At 50.8% G+C, this 27,358-nt stretch overlaps 1 protein-coding gene across 1 annotated transcript in view; it reads left to right on the top strand.

Moving 5' to 3' along the window:
- Positions 1-18,628, top strand: part of IMPA2 (inositol monophosphatase 2) — a 55,021-nt gene extending 36,393 nt beyond the window's left edge. Inside the window, exons 5-8 of the mRNA XM_040994846.1 lie at positions 1,860-1,968; positions 15,824-15,932; positions 16,363-16,514; positions 18,136-18,628. Coding sequence (XP_040850780.1) covers positions 1,860-1,968; positions 15,824-15,932; positions 16,363-16,514; positions 18,136-18,251 — 486 coding nt within the window. The 3' untranslated portion in view covers positions 18,252-18,628. The remainder of the gene's footprint in view (positions 1-1,859; positions 1,969-15,823; positions 15,933-16,362; positions 16,515-18,135) is intronic.
- Positions 18,629-27,358: the final 8,730 nt, after the last annotated feature.

Here is a 27,358-nt window from a genome sequence, read left to right as displayed (position 1 = left end):
TGAGCACAAGTAAGAATGTTAACGTTGGCATGTGGGGAAATAGTCAGCTCTTCACTTGTTTTTCTATTAGACATTGTCCCCGAGACTAGTGTACACAGGACACAACCACCAGATGGGCAGTAAGAGGCCACCTTCCCAGCAGCCTATGTTTGTCCCCTATTCCTAGCAACGGAACGCAGGAGCTCTTGGTTTAGAATGGTGCCCCACCTGGGGGTACCATGTGTGTCTTTCCTTTGTCCCCCGCACCCCAGGGCCAGGACATTTCCCTTGGTCTTCCCTTGGTCTGGGGATCCCACCAGACTCTCAGAAGCCATTAGGTCTAGGGTTGATCCAGATTTGGGAATCCTGGGAAAGGCCAGGGTCATGGGAGTGAGGGAAGGAATCAGTACTGCCAGAACACCATGAGCTCTCAGTAAGTGAGCCGAATGACCCCTTGTCTTCCTCCTCCCCTCTCCCCATTCCAGAAGTTGGGAGCGTACATTCTAGAGCCGTTCAGTTCACCCCAGGGCCAGCCAAGGCTTTGGGAAAGCACTGACCTGGGTCATTATATTTTCCATACAGGTGAACACTTGGCTCAGTGCTGGGTCCTGAGTGGTGGGAAGTAGGCAGGGGACTGGTGATGGAGACACACGGGCCAGGGGCTATGCCTTGCCTCATACCAACCTCTTCCATTTGCACCTTGCTGTCACAAGACCCTGAGCCATACCGGGGAGCTACTGGAGAGACTGTGATCTCTTGGGCTCAAGCCCTCCACGGGGAGCCAGGTCTCTTTGTCTTTTCCTGAGCTGGCGTCGGCTTTCCTGATGCCGTCTGAATTCTTCACACATCAGCAGTCTGGAAGGTTTCTTAAGGGGTTGGATTAGTCACAAGTAGCCCTTTTCCTGCAGCTATACGTTTTTTTTTTTTTTCCAGGCCATTTTAAAAAAAAAAGATGTGTTTACTTTTATTTGACAGGAAGATTTTAAAGTTCACTCCCCAGCTAGGTATAACAGCCAGAGCTGAACTGATCTAAAATTGGGAGCCAGCTTCTTTCTGGGTCTCCCATGCAGGTGCAGGGTCCCAAGGCTTTGGACCGTCCTCTGCTGCTGTCTCAGGCTGTAAGTAGGGAACCAGATCAGAAGTGGAGCAGCTGGGACACAAACTGGTGACCATATGTGATACCAATGTACAGAGCAGACAGAGGACCAGCTCACTGCACCACCATGTCAGCCCTACAGGCCATTCTAAAGAATTAAGCCCTTTTCAGTAACTTTTGGTTAGTGATGCTCTATTATTATATGAACTTTAAAATAGTTTTTTTGTTTGTTTGTTTTTAGCTTTTAGGTTTGTTTTAAACATCCTGTTTATTGGAAAGGCAGAATTATTTAGAGACCTCTTCTGTCTGCTGGTTCATTCCCCCAAATGACTGCAGTATCTGGGGCAGGGCCAGGCCAAAACCAGGAACCTGAAATTCCATCAAGGTGTCCCACGTGAGTGACAGGACCCCAAGCATTTGGGCCATCTTCAGTTACTTTCCCAGATGCATTAGCAGAGAGCTGGATTGCAAGTGGAGCAGACAGGTCTAGAACCCACGCTCGTGTGGGATACTGGTGTCACAGGCAACGACATATCCTGCTAGAGCCACAACACCAGCCCCCAGTGTTTCTATATGCTTAAAATACTCATGCAAAAGAAATGTTGCCTCCCCATCCAGGCCTAGCGTGGAATCTAGACCGATGTTTTTCGCTTCTTGGAAGACACTCTCTGTCCCATTACCTGTGTGCCAGTCTCGCCACCGGGAGCGGGCTTCCCTCTGAGTTGCCGTATTGTCCATGTCAGATGAGTTATGTGCATTTGTGTTCTGTCCTGCCCCCCTGCAGCTGGAATTCGGGGTGATTTACCACTGCACCGAGGAGCGGCTGTACACAGGCCAGAGGGGCCGGGGCGCCTTCTGCAACGGTCAGCGGCTGCAGGTGTCCGGAGAGACAGGTGGGTTGCATGCAACCCTCTCTGCCCCATTGCACGTGAAGTGGATGGGAAAGGCAAGCAGCCATCCTCACGTGGGATGGCAGGAAACCTCCTCAGGAGTTCATCTCTTGGTAGGGGCACAGTAGCCCTGATTAACTGGAAACTAGGCTGGTTCTGCATGGTAAAGTTTCTAATGATGTAGTTTGGCACTCACGTTATCCGTCATGGAGTTACTATTTGGTCTTGGGGGTGGGGGCAGTGCCTGGGTGAGCAGTTCACAGCCAAGGGCAATCAGTGGAGTGCTGTGGCTGCAGAGCCTCCACGTCCACCTCTGTGGTGCTGATATCTGTCACCTGGCTTGCTGTGCGTGGACAGACACAAACAGGACCATACAAATAGTGTTCCCACTCACCTGACACCTGCTGCCACAATCCTGGCTTGCCTTTGTTTCCCTGCAAACAGATGCTCAAGGACATCCAGTGGCCTTCAGAAAGAGGCTGCTGTTACACTCAGGCCACCCGTAATCCATGGAGTGCCTGTTGTTAGCAACATAGCAGCTTGGGCTTCCATGACTCTGCTGGCCTCGCTCCCTTGTAGACTGATCTTATTGCATGTGGGCACAGAAGAATGCCTGACGGAAGTAGAGAAGAGCCCAGACCAGAGGCAGCTGGAGGCGGAGGCTTTAAATAAAGGCTCTTGACAGTAACAGCCTGGCCCGGCTCAGAAGGCAGAAAACACAGCCCCTGCTCCTAGCCACGGTCAAGTGCCCATCCTCACCCCCAGGTCCTCCTTTTGGGGTCAAGGGCTGCAGTCTAAAGTTGCCAACATTCCCTCTGACTGCCCAGCTGCCTGGCTTCTTGCCTCCCCTCTGGGCCCATTTTCAGCAGCTCTAATTCTTAAGGAGATCTGTATTTATTGATTGTAGAAACACAATGATAGAGAGAGCTTCTGTTTTCCAGTACGCACCTCATCCTCCAGATGTTCATGATAGCTGGACAGGTGCTGCAAGTCAGGAGCCAGAAACTCAATCTGTCTCCCATGCTGGTGGCAGGAACCCATGGCTGCTGCATTAGCAGGAAGCTGGAGCCCACAGCCAGAGCCGGGGTTCTGACCCGGTTGCTCTAATGTGAGGTCCTAATTAGCGGCTTAACCGTGAAGCCAAGTGCACAGCCCCTCATTGCTGTTTATTTTACTTGCAAGTCGGAGTGATGGAGAGAAAGGGAGAGAATATCTTCCATCCACTGGTTCACTCTCCAAATGGCCGCATGGCAGGAGCTAACAGGAGCCAGGAGCTTCTTCCCGATCTCCCACATGGGTACAGGGGCCTAAGTACTTGGTCTTTCCTGTGCTGCTTTCCCAGGCCATAAGCAGGGAGCTGATTTGGAGGTGGAGCAGGCAGGACTCAAACTGGTGCCCATATGGAATGCTGACCCTACAAGTGAAGGATTAGCATGCTATACCACCTTTCCACCGCGCCCTGCCCTCCAGCCTGTCTTTAAGATGCCTTTATAATCTGAAATGGAGCTTTGTTCATCAGCTCCATTTTTCTGCCATTTCTTCTCCCTGTCTGTCGCGTTGCTAGCCTCAGCAGTGCCAAAGGAGTGGGTCTTGCCGTGGGATAGACGGGACTGGGGGAGAGGAAGAGACGGTTGTCACGAGACTGTGACAGCCCCACACGGGCCCACGCAGAGAGAGGGGAGGACTAACGGGAAGTTGTGGAGGGTGCCGGCAGGACAGACCTGCAGGTCAGCACCTCGGGTTAAGGACATGCTGGTCCTCACTTCTCATTCCCCTGGAGTGTTGTTGTTGGGCTGCGTGAAGAATGGGATTAATTACAGCCAAGTCTACCAAGAGGCCCCCACTGAAGCCTAATGGTGTAAGTCGGGTGGGGAAGCATGGTACTCAAATCCTCAGCCCTAACCCCAAACCCAGAAGGTTCCAGAATCCGAAGCTTGGTGAGCACTAAATGACACCACGCGTGGAATCCACCCCTGACCCACATGTATGTTAAAAATACTGCATTAAACTACCTTTTGCCTGTGTACATACAGGAAACATGTGGACTTCATGTTTAGACCTGGGTCCCCTGCCTTGGGTAGGTCATTTTGAGTACAAAACATGAAAAAAAGCATATTCTAAAACCTAAAAAAAAAATTTCAGAGTTGACCTATTTCTAGTCCCAGGGGTAGGGGATATTCAGCTTATACAGATCTCTGGAGTATAGAGACTCTTCTACAAAAAACATTGTTTTTCATTCACAGTTGTCTATTTTATTTATTTATTTTTTTTTTTAGTAAAATAGGCCCAAGTTTCTGAATCCTGGGTATGTATTGCTCCCAGGTCAGTCTGTTGCCACTGTCCAGTGTACAGAAAATGAAATAAATTACGTTTTTCTTTCTTGTTTTTTAAAGACTTATTTATTTTTATTGGAAAGGCAGATTTACAAAGGGAAGGAGATACAGAAAGAAAGATCTTCTGTCCACTGGTTTGCTCCCCAAGTAGCCGCAACGGCCAGAGCTAAGCTGATCCGAAGCCAGGATCATCTTCCCTTTCTCCTGACTTAAGCCTGGTCCAGTTCTGGCTATTGTGGTCATTTGATGAGCAATAGAGGAAAGATGGGCCTCTGATTCAGTGTCAGTCTAGCTTGGGAGCTTCTCCGCTCTTCTAACACACCAAGATAGATACCCTTTGTAAGACAACTGGCTAGTGTCTCCACAGGTCACGTCTTCCCCCTGAGGTTGTCCCATTTCAGATGCTTTGTAACATATGTGTGTGAGCAGAGCCTTTCCAGGCCACCCTACAGCCGTCATTTGGTGTGTTTCCCTGAGCTAGATAGTTAATACTCACCAGGAATCGTGACGCAGTGTTGCTCCAATTGTTTCAATTGTATGAGAAGCATTCTCTAATACAACAGCCTCAGGTGGTTTTGTTGTTGTTGTTGTTTTATTTTATTCTTAGGACAAGCCCATTTATACTCCTGAAAAAAAAAAATCGCTAAAGACTACAAAGGAGTTACATCTGCTGATAGTTAAGTATTATAAATTTAAGAAGTCTCTGAAGTAGTTACTCCTGTTTTAGAATGAAGACGTTGCATTATAACATGAATAATTTTATGAAAAAAGAGCTGTATTTCTAAAGCAGAACAAAATTTAATAGGGGGAAATCCCATTGCTTTATCTGTTTTTCAAATCCCATTATGCCTGGCTTACTGGAAGACAGATCTGCTTCTGTTGAAATACAGTGTGGTGTATCTGTGCATCCCATCTGTTGTAAGACAGCATTTTCATGAAAGTAGAAAGAAACCCTGGCCTCACTGTCATTGAGAAAAGGAGTGCTTTAACTGTCTTCAGATCACGGAGGTTGTTGTTATTTGACATTAAACCAAAACTCCAAGCTCAGCAAGTAGTGGTTTCTGTTTTGGTTGTTGTTCATCATTGAGATCTCACTGGTGTCGAGAACCAGTTCACAGATGTTTCAAGTAGAACGCAGTTCTTAAGATACGTACTGAAAGAACATGGATTGTCATTCTGAGTTATCCCAGTGTCTTTTCAGCTTAAAACTTGGAAGCACCTCTTCCTGCAGAGGCTGTCAAGGTGCTGCTGTTAAATAAATCCTACTAATTCACAATTTGAGATCACATACGTGGCATATCGAATTTTTTAAATCTCTCATAGCAGATCAACAAAATGATTAGGAAAATGGGCTACCACAGCCCAAGATGTTACAGGAACACACGCGGGCCTGACAAAGCAGCAGAGAATGATTTTTGTGCAGGAAACAGTTCTACCAAATGACATGGAAAAAGTAATTGAAAATATCCAGTATAGAATAAATGCAGAATTCTGACACCGCATTGCCATTTGGTATGTGTTGCACTGTGTTGTGTTGCGTTGTGTTGTGTTGTGTTGTGTTGCATTGCATTGTGTTGTGTTGCATTGTGTTGCGTTGCGTTGTGTTGTGTTGCGTTGTGTTGCGTTGCGTTGTGTTGTATTGTGTTGCGTTGTGTTGCATTGTGTTGTGTTGCGTTGTGTTGCATTGTGTCACGTTGTGTTGTTGCGCTGTGTTGTGTTGTGTTGCATTGTGTTGCGTTGTGTTGTGTTGCTTTGTGTTGCATTGCGTTGCGTTGTGTTGTGTTGCATTGTGTTGCATTGCGTTGTGTTGCATTGCGTTGTGTTGTGTTGTGTTGTGTTGCATTGCGTTGTGTTGCATTGTGTTGTGTTGCATTGTGTTGTGTTGTGTTGCGTTGTGTTGCGTTGCGTTGCATTGTGTTGTGTTGCATTGTGTTGCGTTGCGTTGTGTTGTGTAGCGTTACATTGTGTTGTGTTGTGTTGTGTTGTGTTGCGTTGCATTGTGTTGTGTTGTGTTGCATTGCGTTGTGTTGTGTTGTGTTGTGGGATAGCAAAACCAAGTAAGGAATGCTGACACTCAAGATAGTCAAAGCCTCCTATAATTCAGTATCCCTCTAGTTTCTGATTTAATTGAAAGATAAACAGCCAGCAAACTATTTCACCTCTTAAAATCATTTACCCTTAAAATGGGGAGGGGGAGGTGAGATGGGGTGATAAGGTGGGCCTCCTTCCTTCTTAAAACTATCTGTAGATTGTTTGCAAAACAGTTGATGAGCATGTGCCACGTGCAAGAAGGGAGCCTGGGACCACTGATGTATGATGATCATCAGACTCGGCCTGTTTCTCGTCTACTTCAGTTTCTCTTTAGCTTCTTGGTGAGCTGCCTCGGTCGGGACCCCTTTGCTCCTGCCTTCCCCGAGCTTGCACTTTTCTGTCCGGTGACTTCTCCTTGCTGGCTGCTTTCTCAGGCTTCACTCCCACTCTTGCAGGTTCTCTTGGGTGCTTCCTTCACCGTCTGTTGGACAAAATTAACCTTCCTCCCGGGCATACTGGCAACGGGGAGGACGTGTGCCAGTTGTGGCTTGGGCTGCCTGATGGCTGCTGCTCCTCTCACCCCTTAAGCTGCTGTGACCCGCCGCCAAGGAGTGGTTTCTTAATGGTGGATTGCAGGGTGGGCAGCAATAACACAACAGTGGTGTTTGTGGTGTTTGGTGGCACTGGGGCCATCTTACACATTGAATTGATCACTTGGATGACTCCATAACCTTACACATTGAGATTTCAAAGTTGGCACACTTCATTATAAAATACTAATATGGGCAGGGGGAGTATTTAGTCCACTGGATCAGAGTACCGGGGTTTGCATCTCAGCTCTACTTCTGAATCCAGCTTCCAGATGGTGTTCACCCTAGGATGCGCAGTGATGGCTTGAGTATGTGGGTCCCTGATACTCACATGGGACTCCTGGCTCCCAACTCCAGCCTGGCCGAAACCCTGGCCATTGCAGGCATTTGAGGAGTGCATCTGCGCACAGGAACTCTTTGCCTTTTTATTTGTTTGTTTGTAAGATCTATTTAGTTATTTGAAAGACAGAGTGACAGAGAGAAGGAGAGATCTTCCAACTATGGATTCGTTCCCAAAGTGCCCACAAGAGCTGGTTGGGCCAGATTGAAGCCTGAAACTTCATCTGGGTCTCATGTGGAAGAAGTTGTGTGCTTGAGCCATTATCATCCCCTGCTTCCTAAGTACATCAACAGGGAGATCAGGCAGGTGGTCGGGACATGGAACCGGCACCCATACGGGATCCTGGTAGATGCAAGACCAGGATTTAGGCTATTGTTCTGGGCCTCTTGAGACAGGTTTTTTTGTTCATTTGTTTTTTAAATTATTTTATGATATACTTTCCGCAGGCTCTGTGATTTTTCTTACCCCCTCCCCAGATCTTCTGTCTCCCATATTATTACAATTATATAGTCTTTCATAAACTGTCACAAGTCCATTATTCTGTTGTTTAGTGTATTCTGGCATTGCTTGTATGGAGAATGGCAGAGTACAACATCCTATTGTCAAGATATATACAACAGTTTCAATGGAAGCTCATCTTTGATTTGGAAGTAGAGATGCATATTGTATTGTATCTTCACATCTGAATATGACAGTCTCCATTACACATTTATGACACATCCCCTTAAATGAAAAGCCACAAAACGAAATCAACCACAGGAAGAAAAATAGAAATTTACAACGCAATGAAAAATCTCCTTCCTATGCACAATTTCTTGTAAAGTATTCTGTGTACTCATTCTGTGTTCCTTTATAATTGTTATCTTTTCTGAAATGTTAATTTTTTTCGTTTTCACCTCTAATTTTTTAGAATTTATTATTGATTTGAAAGGCAGAATCACAGAGAAAGAGATATTCCAGCCACTGGTTCACTCCTTAAATAACCACAATAGCCGGGGTTGGGTCAGGCTGAAGCCAGGAACCAGGAGCTTCATTCTAATCCTCCAAGTGGGTACAGAAGCCCTATGCCTTATGCTTTCTTCTGCTGCTTTCCCAGGCACATTCACAGGATGCTGGATCAGAATTGGAGCAGCCGGGACTCAAACTGGTGTCTGTATGGGATGGCAGCATCACAGATGGTGGTTCAATTTGTTGTGCCACAATGCCAGATCCTGTTTTGTTTTTTCATGGATTTATATCTGAGGCTACTTGTGTTTTGTATTCATATCTCTCTGTGAAATTCATGTATTCAGATGTTACTCCTCTGCTCCTGTTCCTTTTTTTTTTTTATGATTATTGTGTTTGAGATTCACCCAGGATTCTTTTTAGTGACTTATTTTTACTTGAAGTTTGCATTCCTGAACTTTGGGGGGGGGGGGGGGAGCTGTTTTTATGACTTCGTGGCTCATGAGCTCCCTCTTCTGTTGCTTTGTGAAATCTTTTTAAAAATTGACCTTCCCTTGGCTGTCTCGGGATCTGTTGTCACCAGTACCAGAGCCTTCTCCTTCTGTCTGGGGTCTCTGGAATTCACTCCTGTATGTTTGTACTCAACCATGGCCCTGCTCTAAGAGGGCTGGCCCTGAGAGGTCCACCAGGGGCAGTCGTGGGTCTGGCAGTCTCCACCGCCATGAGATGTCCCAACCCCATGTTGACCACAGGAGCTGCTGTGAGCAAACCCGTGGCACACAGCCCGTGGTATCCGCTGGGTGGCTGCTGTGGTGACTTTGAGGTTCCCACGATTTCAGAACCCTGCCCTCCTTTTCCCACATAGATTCTGTGTCTTGGGGTGTTGTTGTTGGAGGTTGGCCATAGTCACTATACACCAGCAGGAAACTGGAAGTGGCCAGGGAGCCGAGACTCTCTCCAAGGCACCCCAGAATGAGATTTGGGTGTGGCCTCTTCACTGATGCGCCAAGCACCTGCCCCATTTGTTTGTTTAATAATTTTGATGTGCAAGTCAAGTAACAAAAATTAACCGTTTGGGGGTGAACACATCGGTGGTCATCAGTACAGTCTCAGCTGCTACCTGTGTCAAGTTCCAGAACATTCACATCACCCAGAATAAAATCCTGCACTCCAAACAAGCTGCTCTCACAACCCTCTCCTGGATCCCTTGAAACCATATCTGTCCTTTTTTTTTTTTTTAGACGTATTTATTTTTATTAGAAAGGCACATTCACAGAGAGAAGGGGATACAGTGAGAGATCTTTCATCCACTAGTTCACTCCCCAAGTGGCCACAACAACCAGAGCTGAGCCAATCTGAAGCCAGGAGCCAAGAGCTTCTTCTGGGTCTCACATGTGGGTGCAGGGGCCGAAGGCTTTGCCAGAAAATCTATCTTTTACTGCTTTCCCAGGCCACAGGCAGGGAGCTGGATGGGTGGTAGAGCAACCAGAGCATGAACCAATGCCCGTGTGAGATCGTGGTGGTTGACAGAGGATTAGCCAACAGAGCCATTGTGCCAGGCCCAGCACATCTGTTCTAGAATACTGACCTTCCTAAGTTCTGTGAGGCTGACTTTTATTTCCACACAAGTAACTCTCGGTGGTTTGTAAGAAGCCTGAAAGAATGAGGACACATTTTTAAGTGTGTGGGTGTGGCACAGGTGCTGTTCGTTCTACAAAGCTCATGTGTGCTCCATGAATAGGTTTTCCAGCCTGTAAAACATGGTTGTCTCCTCTCTGTGTATATTGCAATGCGTGCAAATGATTTTCATCTCTGAACTTCGTCGTCAGAGTTCTCCTAAGATAGTGCCACTTTTTGAGCATCTAACATTGCTCCCCCAGAACAATCTGTCAAAAGTCAGACTGGTTTTCGCACCCTAAAAACTGTGTGCTCAAAGAACCTACAGAAACCTACAGTCTACCATTAAAGATGTATCATACTCATATAAAACATGATGAAGTTCTCCATCAGCATGTTCTTATTTGTTTTTAATTTATTTGAGAGATAAATAGGGAGAGAAAGAGGGGGCTCTACATTGACTCACTTCTCAAATGCTCACACTGGCCAGTGCTGGGCTGACCAAATCCAGGAACTGTTGAGTTCTAAGTCTTGCACTTGGCTCTCAGGAACCCAGTCATATGAGCCATCACTTGCTACTTCCCAGAGTCTATGTTGGCAAGGTAGAGTCAGGAAGCAGAGCCTGCTAGCAGACCCAGGCCCGCTGAGACGGAGTGCAGCATGTTGACCCGCCACTGGGACATCTTGAAGCACACCAGTCAGTGGTACTAAGTAGTATGACAGTATTGTAAGGTAATAATTAGAGGACAGTGTTATATAACCATGACCACTGCCTGTTTCCAAAATGTTTATCACTGCGAACAGGATCTCCACCCGTTAAGCCCTCTCACCACCATGAAGTCACAGAACGTTCTACTTTTTTTTTTTTTAATTTACAAGCCTGTTCTCACTTGTATGTGAAAGCTTAAAAAAAAAAATCTGATTTGATAAAAGTGAGGAGTTAGAATGACGGTCCCTAGAGGCCAGGGAGGGCCAGGGAGTGGAAGGTGGGGTGGGGAAGGCTAGAACGTGGACGCTATAGCAGTGACCCCAGGAGCAGATGCCAGTGCTTTGCAGCACAATAGAATGACTGCCTGTTTGTGTATTGTGCGTTTTACAGCGAAGCAGAAGAGAGGAATTTAAAGGCCCCTAGCACACAGAAATGATCAGTGTTTGCGGAGGAACTGCTAATCGCCCTAACCCATCACTGCACATTGTGAACATGAGTCTTCATGCTGGTCTCCACAGTTATGTCCAGCTGTCATAAATTAGTGAAAAATCAAGAACATTTTGGTTATACACACACACACACAGCCCTCTGGCTCTTCAGATCCTGTATCCATAGATAATGGATTCGGCTCAGCTGCAGGGATATTTCAACTGCAGGTTGAATCTGTCCCTCCCTCTGCAGGTTTCCTCAAGGCTGTATATGGGAGCCAGTGACACCAAGGACACAAATATCATAAATATCTGGTTTTCTGTGCCCGCAGGTGGGACCCTGGAGCCAGTCCTCCATGGGCAATATTAAGGAATGACTATTCCACTGGATTAAGAGCTAAAGTTCATATGGTAAATCCAGGACGAAGGACAATAAAATGCAGAAATCAAAGCACTTATGGATCAAGGAGAACAGCCATAATATGTTATTAAATAGAGAGATTACTAAATGGCACTTCTCCCCTCTTAAGGCAAAGGGCAGCAGCAAGCATCTGCCCTGTGTGGGGTGGCAGGACTTGGACTTCCTTTCTTGTGTCTTTAAACTGTAGGAAGAAACCTCTTCTTTCTCAGCATCACCAAGCAAGCCTGGTGATTGACCCTCCCCAGCCCCTGGTGGCACCCACTTGTCTGCCCCTGTGTGTGTCACCAACATTGCTGTGGAGCTGGGCTCAGGAGAAAGCTGGGCACAGAAAACTCCAGGCAATGGCGTCATCCAACCAACCACAGCGCTCAGTCAGCGCTCTGCGCAGCGCTTGCTGGAGTGACCATTTTAGGATAGGGAATCCAAGACAGGACAGCAACGGGATCCACACCTCTAAGATGCTGTTGCTGTGGACCACCTGTGACCTCAAGGAGGGGCCTACGCTTCTGGCCAGTGTGCTGTCTGTGTGATGAGAGCAGTAGGCTCTGAGTGTGGTGTGCTGCCGTAGCCGTGCCAAGGAGGGGACTTGGTTGCCCTTGACACAACCCTGGGGTACCTCATTGGACACACCTGGGCTTCCTGTGTTGGCCCTGCTTGGCAGGGGATAAGTGTCTGATTAAAAGCCTCTGCTTATCTTCCCATGGATACTGTCCAGCTTCCCTGTTCCTCCTTCCTGGTAGGAATGTCCATGTCTCCCTTCCTGTCTTCCCAGGACACTAGGAAATGCCCTGGAGGTAAAGATCTCAGTCTTGATGTTCCCTGTAGGGGAAATCGCTGTGTACCAGGATCCTGCTGGGGACTCATGAATGGTTCAGGAGCTCTCAGATTCTAGTGGGACCAAGGTAGGGCATGGAAAGTGTTCTGGAATGCAAATTGGAGAATTATACCAAACTCTGTCTACATTCTGGATGGGCATTTGACCTAGGCTTAAAACATTAGTTGGGGTGATTGGTCAACACCAAGCTTGTGGCACTGGCCCTGTATCAGCTGCCAGTTTGAATCCCAGCTGCTATACATCTGATCCAACTCCTTGGTAATGTACCTGGGAAAGCAGCAGCAGTGGCTCCTGTCATGCATATGGGAGACTCAGATGAAGTTCAAGGTTTTGGGTTCAACTTGGCCCATCCCCAACCCTTGCGGCCGTTTGGGAGTGAGCCAGCAGATGGAAGTTCTCTGTCTCTCTCTTTATCCCTCTCTCTCTATCACTCTGTCTTTTAAGTAAATAAAAATGATTTTTTTTTTGTTATTTATTTGAAAAGCAGAGAAACCAAGAGGTGTTCCATTTGCTGGCTCATTCCCCAGATGGCCACAATAACCAAGGTTGGGACAGGCCAAAGCCAGGAGGCGAGAGCTGCTTCCAGGCCTGCTGTGTAATTGGCAGGATCTCAAGCACTGGGACCATCCTTTGCTACTTTTCTCAGGCCATTAGTGGAGAGCTGGATTGGAAGTGGAGCAACCAGGACTCGACTGGTACCCACATGGGATGCCATCTCTGGACCCAAAATGAGTCTTTTTAAAGAAATGATTTCTTTTTTATTTGAAAGGCAGAGTTACAGAGAAGAGAGATTAAAATCTTCCTTCTGCTAGTTCACTCCCCAGATGGCCACAATGGCTGGTTCACATGATTCTCAATCCATGCGAGACCATCCAAAAATGTTTCTGGGTCTCTCACAGGGGTGCAGGGGCCAAGGACTTGAGCCAGCTTCTGCTCCTTTCTCAGTCCCTAAGCAGGGATCAGAAAGTGAAGCAGCCAGGACACAAACTGGCACCCACATGGGATGCCTATGACACAGTGAAAGGTTTAGCTTACTACCCTGTGGCACCGGCCCCCAAAATGAATCTTTAAAAAAAAAAAAAAAAGACCTTGGTGTCTCACACTGAGTACTTGAGTGTGATCCCTGACCTCAGCTCTCGACTCTACTTCCTGCTGATGCTCACCCCGAGGAGGCAAGCGTGACAGTCCCAGGAGTGGACTCCCCACCACCCATGTGGGAGACCTGGTTTGCAATTCCAGCCACCGGTTTTGTCCAGGTCCAGTCCTGGCTACCGCCAGCATTTGGAGAGTTAGCCCACAGACAGGAACTCACTCGCTCTCTGTCTCTTTCATCTTCTGCTTCTGTCTTTTTCATTCTGCAAAAAGTACCCACATACAGTTACCATATGAACCTGCTTTTAAAAATCTCAGCATGACTGCACACACCTCTGCAGAAAGAGGTCTCTAGCATAGCAAGTTATAGCGAGGATGGAAGGCGATGGTCTGTAGGGGCCCGCAGTGGCTCTGGGTAGGAGCATGTGCAGTGCTTAAGAGTGAGCTGTTAGTGGCAGAAGATATGTGTGCTGTGCTGTCAAAAGAGTAAGTCACATTGACCTTTACAGTTAGTGTTCTTTTTGCTTATTTTCACTCACGTGGAAGGCGGGGCTGATGTGCTTTGCTTCATGTGTGGGTAGGAATTGGAGTTGGAGAAGCCAGTTAGGCATAGGGTAGGAGAAGGCTCTGCTTCACTTCCTGCTCCCTCCACAGACTAAAGTCACAGGCAGGCCATCCAGTTTCTGCTTTTCACTCTGTCTTTGAATAGTGGTTTTAGGTTCACCACAGAACTGAACAGCAGGTCCAGGAAGAGCTCGCAGCCCCACTTGCACAGCGCCCCCTGTAGGGGGTCCGTTTGTTACAGCCAGGGGACCTACCTACATTAACACTGACTGTCACTCATAGCCCCACTTGGCATTGTCCAATCTATAGGCTTAGGCGGGTGTGCGATGATATGGCACCACCACCACAGCTTCATACAGAAGGGGTGAGATAGTGTTTGCTGCTCGACCCTCCCCACTCCCAGCTCATATTCCACTGTCTGGAATGCCATCACCCCCCACAGCACACCGTCTACCCAGCACACAAAGGCCACCCAGAGCAGTTGCTTAGGAGTAAGGCTTCAGGTTGTTGCATGAAAGTGAGTGTTCAGTACCTTGGGTGACTCCCAAGGAGTGTGCTGCCAGCATACATGGTAAGGCTGTTTGGTCTTGAGAAAGACTTGCATTCCCAGGAGTTCCAGTTGCCCCATCAGTGTTCTGACAGGTGTACAATGGGGTCTCATGATAGGGTTAATCTGCGTGTCCCCAGACATGTGGGATAGGACCTGGGGGTAGATATGAGGGCCGGCCAACTCAGATGTGGGGCGCTGGCATCTTAACTGCTAGACCAAACACCTGCCCGTGTCCATCACATTTTTAATTTAAAAAGCACTCCCCAAATACTAATACATTATCTTCCAAAAGAGCATCTTTAACTATACTATTCACAATCCAGAGTTAACAAACCACTATAGGTAGTAACAGATGGCTATCCCAGCCAATAGAATTCCACAACTCTCAAAAAGTCCTCCCATAGATGTAAAGCCCCAGGAAGCTAGCAAAGCAGAGCCTCTGCTTCCTGGCTCATTGCATGCTGTGGTGAGGAGAAACGGTATTTTCAGGGACCATTGGACACCTCCTGGACCTGGGCCTGGGCCTGAGTCTGGCCCTGGGAAGGGCCTTTTCCTATTTTGGATTTTTGTTGTTGTTGTTCTTTTTCTGGAAAAATGCCATCTCAGTTTTGTGGCCAAGTGCAAGCAGATCCACCCCCACTGGAACCCACAGTCATGGCCATGAACATCGGTGTGCTGGGCGGCAGTACCGCAGGAGGAACAGGTGCAGTGAGCATAAGGCCCTGGAGTGACTCTGGCTTCCTGCGGGCACCTGGTGCTGGTGCAGAGCTGGGTGTCTTCCAACAAGGATCTCAGGTATAAGCATCAGGTTCTGGCCAGTAAAAGAAAATAGATGCTCTTATCAGAATGACTGAGGCAGGCCTGCCCCAACACTGTGGACAGGCCCCATGGTTCCTTGAGCACACCTGCTGGGCTCCAGTACCTGCACAGGGCCCGTTCCACTGGAGCGAGTGTCAAGGCAAGGACACCTAGCCGTTGATCCTTCTGCCTGAATCAGTCACGGGTGCAGAGGCCCGTGTACGTCCTCCATGCCCACCACCCAAACCTGCTACCAGCCGCAGAAGTGTCGCCGCCCTGACACACAGAGGGACTCTCTACACCCTGGTGCCAGCCCTACATGTGAGGCCACCAATGCCATCCTTCTAGTCAGGGTCAAACCATGAGACTCAGGGTAATTCCCAGCAGGCTGTAATTGTTAAAAAGCTACCAAATTCTACCAAGGTCTTCATGGTACCAGCATGAGGGGACAGGAGAAGCATGAAGTCTGAGAGGGGTAGGAACAGCGAAGTTGAGCCGAAGGGCTTTGTATTAAAAACCATTCCAATGGGGGGCAGAGGGGGGCTCACTGTCGAATGAGAGCCACACCTTGGGCTTTTGGCAATGGGAACTTCCCTCTGTTGCAGATCTCTCCAAGGCTTTGGTTCTGACAGAGATCGGCCCCCGGCGGGACCCTGCCACCCTGAAGCTGTTCCTGAGCAATATGGAGCGGCTGCTGCACGCCAGGGCCCACGGGTAAGGAACCCAAGCTCTTGATTCAGCCTGCTTCCTCTTGTGGAAGCCAGGGGGTGCCAGGAGACCGGTGGAGTCCCGTTTGCCTTCCCACCCTTGTTCTGGAAGAATCCAAGTTAGGATCTTGAGCCCTCTGCCCGGGAATGCCACAGCTCCTTCGGGTCCTGCTCCATTGACCTGGCTTGCAAACCTTCGTTCCCTGGCCACTCCAGGATAATGTCTGTGGAATTCCCATACCAGCCCCCAGGACCTTTCTGCAGGGCAGGGCACAGAGGTCCTGGCAAGGGGCACAGCCCCCACCCTACATGCTGTATCCTGAGCCTGCTGGTGCAAGCCCTACCCAGCCAGGGCATGAGGAGGGTGAAGGCAGTGCACACTTCACACGAAGACCTGGCTCGGCTTCCACCCTTACTGGTCCTTCCCTCTCCCACAGGGTCCGAGTAATCGGAAGCTCCACCTTGGCACTCTGCCACCTGGCCGCTGGGGCTGCTGATGCTTATTACCAGTTTGGCCTGCACTGCTGGGACCTGGCTGCCGCCACAGTCATCATCAGGGAAGCAGGTGGCATCGTAATGGACACTTCAGGTGAGTTCTGAGCCCCAGCCACCCTCACCACCTGGGGGCCATGTGGATGGGATATTCCCTGGCACTCCCGCACACACACACACTGAATACCCCCTGCCTCACAGCTCTGCTGCTGACAGCTTGTGCAGCGAACGCAGTGGTCAGCAGGGCTTAGCCAGCTGGCAGCATGTCCACTTCACATTACATATCCCTAGCCTTTTGTTGAAGACTTCTGCATGTGTCTGGGTCCCACTGGACCCTAAAATCAAGCCCCTGCCTCCCAAGCCCTGGGCACAGGACCGGCCCAGCTGGATTTAAGGGAACTGGGCTTCTAGGAGGCCAAGTGAGCCGTGGGCATGTCTGTGGTCCCTGGTATGGCTGCTTTGCCTTAACAGACTGTCCTTGTAACATCTAGGAATAGTAAAGGCTGAGCAGATCCTTCAGACACTTTGTTCTCTCCTAGCTTTGAAGCCAGAACTTAGCTGTGGGGACCCTGTGGCTTCTTCTTCTTTTATAAGATTTACTTATTTGAAAGGCATAGGGACCAAGAGACAGAGAGAAAGAGAAGTATCTTCCATCCACTGGGTTACTCCCCAAATGGCTGAGCTGCCAGGGTCGAGCCATGCCAAAGCCAGGAGCCAAGAGTCACATAGGATAGGCACCTGACCAAACAGTTAAGATGGCCAGGAGCCTGGAATTCCACCCAAATCTCTCATATGGATGGCCAGGGCCCAAATACTTGGGCCATCCCCTGGTGCTTTTGGAAGCCCATTAACAGGGATCTGGATCTCAAACCAGCACTCCAGGGTGGGATCTGGCATTGCAAACAGTGGCTTTTAACCTGCTGTGCCACAGTGCTGGCCTTTTTCATATATATATTTTTTTTAATTTGAGAGGCAGAGAGAGAATGTGTGCGTGAGCTCCATCTGCTGGCTTACCCCCTTGGATGCCCACAACAATCAGGACGTGGCCAGGCCGATTCAGGTCTCCATGTGGGTGGCAGGAACTCAGCTACTTCGGCCATTGCCTGCTGCCTCCCAAGGTCTCCAGGAAGCTGGCATCAGAGTGGAGGTGGGACTCAGGCCCAGACGCTCCAGAGTGGGATGTGGCCATCTTAACTGTGAGGCTAGGTGCCTATTCTATGTGACTCGCTTCTGACTCTTGAGTATTTGCAGTAGGTCTTTGGTGATATAATTTCTACTTCCCACTCCCTTTTTTCCTTTGAAAGGCCTTTATTGAGGTGCCAGAAATGTATTCAAGTAAAGAGGTATCCATGTCAGGGGTGGGAGCCAGCATCATATTACCAATACATCCTGCTCCACACAAGCACCTTGAGGCCCTGTCTCCAGGCACAACGATGACAGCCAGCCTTCCCTGGGTGCAGTGTAACCTGGGCCCCATTCCGTTCACGCTCATCGTTTGAATTTCCCCCGTTGTGACCCTCCCGCCATACAGCACAGGCCTGAAGCCTCGCCCTCTGTACAGCCCCGGGCCTTTGGCCACACTACCCTCTGCTCTCAGGACCACCTGTCTGAGACAGATGGGGGACATGCATGATTCTCGTGTGTGCTGGAAGTTGTCATACAAGATGGTTCTAGCCCAATGCAGTAACCGAGGTGTTCACTTTTCCCTGTGTTCCCAGGTGGACCTCTTGACCTCATGTCCTGCAGAGTGGTCGCTGCCGGCACCCGGGAGATGGCAACGCTTATAGCTCAGGCCTTACAGACTATCCACTATGGGCGAGACGATGAGAAGTGACAGGTCACCTCCAACACGGAGCAGCATGGCTGGAGGATGAGGACATGGCCTTCTGGGGGCTACAGGGCTCTGGGGACAGGGCCTGGTGGCCTGGGCTCTGGCCAGGCGTCTCATCTACTGACCCTGGCTTCTCCCACTTATGTCTTTTGTCACTGGGGTCTGGTGGTTGGCCAGGTCCTCACTCTGATCTGACACAGCAGCCATCTTCAGGTCGGTCCCCGTCCTCCTGTCCCTCACAGGGGACGTACAGTGGCCTCACCGCGCTCATTTCCCCCCCAAGGCACATCTCAGGTAATAACGCTTTGGAACTGCTGGTAAAGCTGTCTTCTCAGGCCTTCCCCGGGTGCTTCGGATTGCAATAAACAGACACAAAAGCACATGCTGTGTGTGTCACCAGCGTAGCTGCAGCTCTGGGCTCAGTGTGGGGAAACCCCGAGTGACAATGTTGTCCAGCCGACCGACCTTGGCCCTGGGTCGGTGCTCTGCACAGCGCTTGCCGGTAGTGACTGGAAGGATTGACAATCCAAGATGGGGACAGAGGGCTGCAGGACTTGGAGATGCTGCTCCTGTGGGTAGATTGAGAGAAGAAGGTGTCCCCTCCCTCTGGGGCTCACCGTCCCTCTCCCGGGAGGTGGACTCTTGCATGACAGGGTTCTGCCTCGAGCTAGGGCATTGAGGAGGAGATTGGTCTCAAGTCTGAAGTGCTTGCTCTTTACTTCCTAGCCTGCCAGCAGCAAGTACCCAGCTGTGCCCCCTCAGAGACCCAGCCACAGGGGGCTCAGGCACCTCTCAGCATCTGCTGCTCCAGGGAAGACCCCTGAGGACCTGCTCAAAGCAGACACCACCCCCACCCCATTACAACAATTCTGCCAGAACATCTTTGGGGCAATAAAATCCTCAAATGTCTTAAGGCCCTTAGGTTGTTTTGGGGGGTAAATTTGGTATCCAAAGGGAAGAATTTCCTTTTCTGGTCTCAGTGGGGTGCAGGTGAGTACTGAGGGCCATATTGGAGCAGTGGGCTGGAGGGGGGCAGGAAGGCCTGTGCAGGGAAGGTGGGCGACTCATCCTTGTACCTGATAACCACAGGAGCCTGGGACATGGCATGTGAGCCACAGTGTTGGGGTCAAGTGGGGTCGTCTCTGTGATTCTGTATAGGAAACCCCTTGAAACAGGGAAAGAAGCAGGGGGCAGGGTGCATCTTGGTGTTAGTAGATACAAGGAAAAAAGGTGTCGTGGCTGGAAGTTGGCAGGGGTCGGCTTCAGGGTGGCTGGGGCCGTTCTGCCTCCTCCCACCAGTTGTGCTCTGTGCCACCCTGCAGTACCAAGTGACTGCTAGAGGGAATCAGGGACCTCAGGGCCAACTGTGGCTTCCCTCTCTCCCGCATCAGATGCCAGCCCATGAGCTGCAGAGCTGCCTCCCCGCCAGGCCTCATGGGCACTGGGTATACAGCTGGCAGGTGCCTGGCGTATAGCCAGTTCTCAGTAGCTCTGAGCTCTTCACCTGGTTCAAGCACTTTGTGCCAGTCCTGGCTCTGTCAGGGCACCCGAAGCAGCTGTTTGACAGACACTGCATGGAGAGAGGGCTCAGCAGTGGCTAGCAGCAGCAGTTCTGTTCGTGCCAAGATAACATCAGGATGCCAGGAAAGGCACTGTGTTGCCCTCTAACCCCAGCAGACTGGCACCTGCTTATTCTCGAACTTCTCTGCCACCAAGCAAAGTCCCAGCCCGGCCACTGCTGTGTGTCACAGACAACTCGGCAACTGCACCAGGTTCTGCTTGGTGAGTATTGACTTGCTATGTTCCTTGTGGTTTTGTTTGTTTGTTTTTCATTAGGGGGAGTTTAGGACTGGGCCAGAATGAAGTCAAGAGCTGAGAAACTCAATCCAAGTCTCCCACCTGGGAAGCAGGAGCCCTAGTGTCTGAGTCATCCTCGCTCCCTCAGGGCCCACACTGGCAGGAAGCCAGAGCCACCGGACCAGATGCCCGAGCTGGGGTAGCTGAGTACCGTGGGTGCTGTTACTACTGCTCCTCAAGGATCCCAAAGAGGTGCTCCCGGAGCAGTGCCACACGTCACTGCGGCTGCAGTGCACCATACACACGGGAGTTTTGTCACATGTGACCAGCACGTGACATCCATAAGTAATGCCTATGCTTCCAGTGAAATGCGTGTGTGTGTGTTTGCAACATAGATGTGCATTACAGCACTCCGTTAGAAGCTATGTGTGAGGATCCAGCACAATAGCCTAATGGCTAAATCCTCACCTTGCATGCCCAGGATCCCGTATAGCCGCTAGTTTATGTCCTGGCTGTTCCACTTCCCTTCCAGCTCCTAGGAAGGCAGTCAAGGATGCCCAGAAAGCCTGGGGACCCTGCACCTGTGTGGGAAACCTGGAAGAAGCTCATGACTGCTACCTTCAGACTGACTCAGCTCCAGTCTTTGCAGCCTCTTGGGAAGTGAACCAGTGGGTGGAAGATCTTTACACACACACACACATGGCAATGCGGGCCCTTTGGGGTGTGGAGGTGCGGGCTTGCAGGGGGCCTAGAGAATGGTGCCAGCTGAGGCATGCATGGACCCAGGAGCTCACACCAAGGCAATTGGAGTGAGCCTGGGGATTGCCCCATGTGCTTGGTCCCAGGAGGGGGGGGAGAGGAAAGGAGAGCCCCAGGTTAGCGTGGTGGGCTGGTGGACCTGGCTTGGGGGATTTTGAATGGGCTTGGAACTTGAGTGGGCAGAGGAGTAAGTTCTCAGGCCAGCGCACAGGCCAGAAGCTTGAGACCCTAGTGGGTGGGCAGAGTTCCAGGCCAGCACACCACCGCACTGGAAGATCGCGCTTTGAATACTGGGCTAGGAAACCCATGTATTTCCAGGTACAAGGACTGTGGCTTGCCCAGAGAAGAGGTAAGGAGTGTGGGAGGGAGAACGGCTGAGGGGGTATGTTACAGGTGAGGATTGACTCCTGAGGGACTTCTATCAACGAGGGCATTGTACTTGCATTTAATTGAAGGGGCAGGGACCAAGTGGCTTGGCGGGGAGAACTGGAGGACCTTTAAGAGTCAGACCAACGCACCAGCCCACATGGGAGACCTGAGCTGGGCTAGTTAACATTGGTCACTGATAACCACTCACTGGCACACACTAAAGCTAGGGCCGGGGGCCTACTTGGCAGAGCTGGATCACAGTACCTACCAGTCAGAGTCAGAACAAGGGGTGGTAGACTGGGTCATGACACCAACACAAGAGAGAATCAGGTCTGGGATCAGATTCTGTTGGGGATAATGTGGACCCACCCCTGTAAAACTGCAATTTCCACTGGTTTGCTTAAGAGCTGGGTTGGTGAAAGGCTGAGCTAGGCATGACCATGGAACCTTCCAACACTCATGAGTACTGGGGTTGGGAAAAGGCCAGGCTAGTCCAGGCGGCAGCACCCATAGTCACACCAAAGAAAAGGGTGTGGGATGGGCTGAGCTGCAACATCCACCAGCTCATACAAAGGCTGGGTAAGGGACTAGCACCCACTAGAACCTGTGAGATCTGGGAGTGGGCCTGGTGCAAGAACTTGGAAACTCCCCTGGTGGGCCATAGCTCCCACTGGTGAGCAAGTGATTCAGGCCTGGGTGTTGGTCAGGCCAGGCAAGGTGGCTCCACCCATCAGCAAGTGTGTAGGTTGGTTCTGGAGAGGGCAGATCAGGCATGGCTGGGCCAACCTTAGCCCACTGGCACCAGGCTGGAGTGTGGGTCATGCCAGGATAGGCTATCATACTTACCAGTTTGCACGAGTCAGCAATGGGAACATATTGGGCAGGGCTAGGTTGCAGCACTTGCCAGTGAAAGTTGGGACTGGGGAGGGCTGGGACAGGCTTGGTTGGGGAACTAAGGGGATGCCCCAGCTGCGTTGTGGTTCCCACTGGTGAATATGAGAACTGTAATGGGGTAGTGATCTGGGCTGGACATGGCTGTAGTTTCTCTTGGCATGGATATGTACTGGGTCCTGGATGTGCCAGACTGGGCTAAACTCCAGCACCCATTCGCACTCATGAGAGCCAGCGTGGGTGTAGGATACACTGGGTTAGGTCTTTTCACCCGCTGAACCATGTGAGAGCTGTGTCCAGGCGTGGGCCTGATGTGGCGGGGCTATAGCATCCAACAGTAAGAACTGGAGTGGGCATGGGCTGGCTTGGCAAGGCCACTGTTCCTACCAGGACAGGGGGTGAGTAAATCAGTCTGGGTCAAGGACCCACTGGTGTGCACAAAATCTGTCACTGGAAGGAGACCTGAGAGCTTGGGGGACTCCTTTGTCAGGACACAGTCCCAGCAGGTGAGTGCAGGAACCAAGGCTGGGAGCGGCCCAGATAGTACACCAGGCACAATACCCAGCAGCATATGTGTAGTTCAGGTCTGGGGTGGGCCAGGCTGGCTCCGGTCATATCACCCACTGACAGACCTGAGAAACAGGACAGAGTTCAGGACAGTCCGGATCGGGCTGCAACACAAGCTAGTTCACATTAAGGCTGGGCTGGGCTGCTCTGTAGCCCCTACCAGGATGATTTAGAACTGGGCACAGGCCGGGCCAGGTCAGCCTACAGCAACAACAGGCAAATGCCAAGGTGAGGCAAGCTGTGCCAAACTGGGCTGAAGCACACAACCACCACACATGAGATCCCCATGGGAGGGGTGGCGGCGGGAGCAGTCAAAGCCAGTAGAGGGGCAGAGTGGGTTCCCCTGCTGGGCCCTTGTTCCCATTGGGGAGCATGAGAACTGGCACTGGGGACAGACCAGGCCAGGCAGGGCTACTTCACATATTGGCCTGCATGTGAACTGGGTTAGGGGGGAAGCCAGGCTGGACTAAAACACCATATCCACTGATATATGCATAAGCCAGAGTTGGTGTGGGCTGGTTGGGCTTTGCTACAGCATCAGCTGGCAAGTGCTGAGACTGGGGGCAAATCTTGCCTGGCTAAACTACAGAACCACCTGGAAAACACAAGTTCTGGGAGTGGGAGTGGGCCCAGTGTAGAAACTATAGGCACCTCTCTGAATGTCTGCAGTTCACACTGGTGAGCATGAGAGCCAGGGCCATGAGCAGGCCTGGTTAGACAGGCAGTGGCACCTGCCAGCATGAGTGTGGGCTGTATAGTGGGGTTGGTTGCATTGAGCAAGGCTCTAATACCCATTGATATGTACAAGAGCCGAATGGGATGTGGCACACTGGACCAGTCTGCTGCACATACTGGCAAGCACAGGAACCAGGGCTGAGGGCAGGTCTGGTGGGGTTATTGGGGGTCACTCCATCTGAGCTGCAGTTCCCACTAGTGTATGTGAGTGTATGTGGAAGCAAGTGACAACAGAGAGATCTGCCTGCATTTGCTGATTCTTGATAGCCTTGAACTCAAAGCAGCCCTTAGCCCAAAGGGCGCACATTTTGGGGGGGAGGGGGGGGTGGCATATTCAGAACCCCTTCAGTATATAAAATGCTCAGCACCATTCCTGGCCATGCTCCTATTAAATGTTTGCTCTCATCTTACTATTGGCTGAGCTGAGTGCCACGGTCACCTGAAAGATACCATTCCTGTCTGTCAGAAGTTCGCAACTTGAAGCCAAGAGGGGACCAGCAAGGACACAGATCATGCGGGCATCAGTGATCAGTGTTCTGCAAAGGCCAGGGACAGGTGCTAGAGGCGTGGAGCAGAGCTGTGGTACTGGGCTCGGCGGGGGGTGGGGGCGGATTCCAGAACTGACCGAGCAGAGCTTAGGTCCTGAAGGATGACATGAAGAAAAGAGAAGTCCCCATTCTATTGAGAAACATATCTTAAACATTTAGTTAAACATGATGGAGAAATAAACACTTTTAGAAATGTGGATTGATTGGTTTAGTTAAGAGTCAGAGAGTGAGAGCTCCCAGCTAGCAGCTGGTTCATTCCTCAATGCCTTTAGTGGCCCAACCTGGGCCAGGAGCCAGGAACGCAGTCCAGGCTTCCCACACAGGCTTCAGGAATCCCACTGCTTGAACCCTCATCGCTTGGTGCCTCCCAGGGTCTGTGTCTGCAGGAAGCTGGAGTTGGGAACCTGGAACTGCACCCAAGCACTTCAGCCTGGGAGGCAGATATCTTAAACACAGGGGAAGTTCCTGCTGTCTCAAACGTAGGTTTTAAGTACTTAGTGGAAACAGAAAGCCAACAGTTGCATGTGCTGAGAGCTGAGTTCAGGTTCAAGATGATAGCCGAGAAGCCTTCTAGAAAAAGCCCCTTCGAACGCCAAGTTGTTGGGAACGGGCGGAGTGAGTTCAGGAGCAGCGAGCAGCTCACGTGACCAGAGGGTCACATGGTGGTCAGGAGGAATGGTCACAAGCCCGGTGGCCAGGAGCTGGGAATTTAAGGGAGCCTCTGTGTGTGAGCTTCAAGCACAATGGCCTGGAAGAAGAAGGGGGGCTCCACCGTGCTCCAGGCTCTCTGATGACTCTCTTAGGTAGTGAAGCATTGGTGGTTGCTTGGGGAACGCGTGGAAGCCCTGCCCTGGCTTGCCATTAGGTGCGAATTATGGTGAAGTGAAAAAATATTAAAGAGCAGGCATGATCAGGTGGCAGATCCTAGACTCCTAGGGATCTAAGATGAATATCCTGGCCATGAAATGGTCTAGGACTCCAAGACATATCTCATTCTAGAACCAATGCAAAACAGAGGGCCGAGCGGAGAAACAGCTTCTGTCTACCAAGGACCTCTGATCTACAGAGCTGGTCCAGTGTGAGAAGAAAGCATCTGAGTGCCATTTGTTATTGCCAGGACTCAGGGGTGGATGGAAAGATTAGTCCCTGGCCCTGCCAGAAGGGAGTTGCAGGGAGGGGAAAGGGATGCCGTGGGGATGTGCACATCCCATCCTGTCCTTTGGGATTAGGGATTTCAAAGCTCAGTCCCAGCTGCCTAGGGTCATTCACTGTGCATATGACAGTCTGAGTTTCGTACTTGCTAACGGCCATGCAAAGTACCCTTCTGGTACAACGAAACTCTAACTCTGCACCAAGGCGTTGTGTGTAGAGTGTGCCAAAATGACATGGCCTCGAGCCTTACGGAATGCGCACGCTGGCCAACCACATTTTCACCTCAGTTACGGCCATGGGGGAGCTGTGGAAGACGATCCTCAACCAAGCACAGGATGTGAGCAGAGGTACAGGGCAAGGGAGGAGAGAGGGCAGCAGGTCAGAGCAAAGGCAGCCATGGCTCCGGGTTGCGGTGACCAAACAGCTGGGGTGCTCCCCGGGTTTCCGGTTGGGGAGTGCTGTGTTTGCTGACACCTGGCGGCTGCCATGAGTACTCACCTTTCCTTGGGGTTTTCTGGCCCACCTCCTGTGAGAGCCACAGCAGGGGTCCTTTGAGGAGCCAAGAGGGCCAGGAGTCAGCGTGTTGTGTAAGAGAACTGGGGTGCATCAGAGCCGTGCCTGTGTTGCCAGGGTTCTGTCCCACAGGCAAACAAGAAGTGACCTTTGCTGTCTTTTGACTTGCAGCAGCCTCCAGCTGTGTTTGTACATTGCCTTGGCAGGCATACGGCTTGGCCTGTGCTGATCCTGGGTGCTGGCTAGCCCAGGGTTCTGCTGGCACTCGGAAGCATGGGCATCGTTCTCAGGTCAAGGTCAGTACACAAGAAAGAAGATGATGGCAGAATGGTCTACCTGGGCTGCCCTGGCTTTCAAGGTAGATGATGGATGGATGGATGGATGGATGGATGGATGGATGGATGGATGGATAGATAGATAGATAGATAGATAGATAGATAGATAGATAGATAGATAGATAGATAGTCTCTTCCCAGTGGCAAGTCTAGAGCACACTGATGGGTCTTTGGCCAGCCTGACTCAGTCTACCTCTTGTCCTGACTGGCCCACACCCATTCCAGTTCTTACTGTTGGGTGCTGTAGCCCAGCCATATCAGCTCTCGCATGGTTCAGTGGGGGCAGAGACTTAGCCCAGTCGCCCCTTCATCTATCCTGGCTCTCATGAGCACCAGTGGATACTGGAGTCTAGCCCAGTCTGGCACACCATAGACCCAGTCCACACTCACGCTGAGAGAAATTGCAGCCATGTCCAGCCCAGATCGCCACCCCCATTCTGGCTCTCATGCTTACCAGTTGGAACCACAACCCAGCTGGGGCATCCCCTTAGCCTTCCTACCAAGCCTGCTCCTAGCACAGATCTTGCATGTGCCAGCAGTGGTTGCTATGACCCAGTTTGGCACAGCCCACCCCCATTTTGGCCTTTGCCACTGGATGCCATGGCTTGGCTTGTCCCAGCCTGCCCCCAGTCTGGCAGGTGCTGCATCCTAGCCCTGCCCAATATGTTCCCATTGCTGGCTCATGCAAACCATTAGGTATGATAGCTTGGTTGGAAAGTCAGGTTGCCGGTATATGTGTAGGTCAGGTCTAGTGGCAGGCCAGCATGGACCAGTTGGTAACACCCACTGACAGATCCAAGAACCAGGACAGAGTGCAGGACAGGTTAGTCAGGCTGCAACACCAGCCAGTTCCCATTAGGGCTGGGACTGGGGGCTGGCTGGGCTGGGCTAGGCTGTAGCACCCACCAGCATGAGCTGAAACTGGCATGTACCGAGCCAGGTCAAGCTACAGCATCTGCCAGCAAATGCCGGGGTGAAGTGAACCATGCTAGACTAAGCTGTAGCACCCACCGGCACACATGAGACCCTGAGGGAAGGGGACAAGTCCAGGAAGGGAGCAGCATTGGCTCCCCTGCTGGGTCACTTCTCCTGCTGGTGAGCATGAGAGCAGACCAGGCAGGACAGGATTACAATGCTTGTTGGCCTATATGTCTGTTGGGTTAGGGGAAACGCCTGGATGGGCTAACTGACTGTACCGACTGCTAGTGCTGGGACTGGGGGCAAATCCTGATAACCAAATCACCTGGAGAGTTGCAAGACCTGGAACTGGGAGCGGGCCCAGTAGGGAAACTGTGGACGCCTCTCTGATGGCCTGCAACTGGTTCACTGGTGAACATGAGAATCAGGGCTGAGGGCAGACCTGGCTAGACAAGTGTGGCATGCACCAACGTGAGTGTGGGCTGCATGGCAGGGTTGGTTGGGTTGAGCTAGGTTTCAATGCCTA

Source organism: Ochotona curzoniae, unplaced genomic scaffold (genome assembly GCF_017591425.1).
Source record: "Ochotona curzoniae isolate NIBS_2020 unplaced genomic scaffold, NIBS_Ocur_1.0 contig_908, whole genome shotgun sequence".
NCBI lineage: Eukaryota > Metazoa > Chordata > Mammalia > Lagomorpha > Ochotonidae > Ochotona > Ochotona curzoniae.
This window is presented reverse-complemented; position numbering and strand designations above follow the sequence as displayed.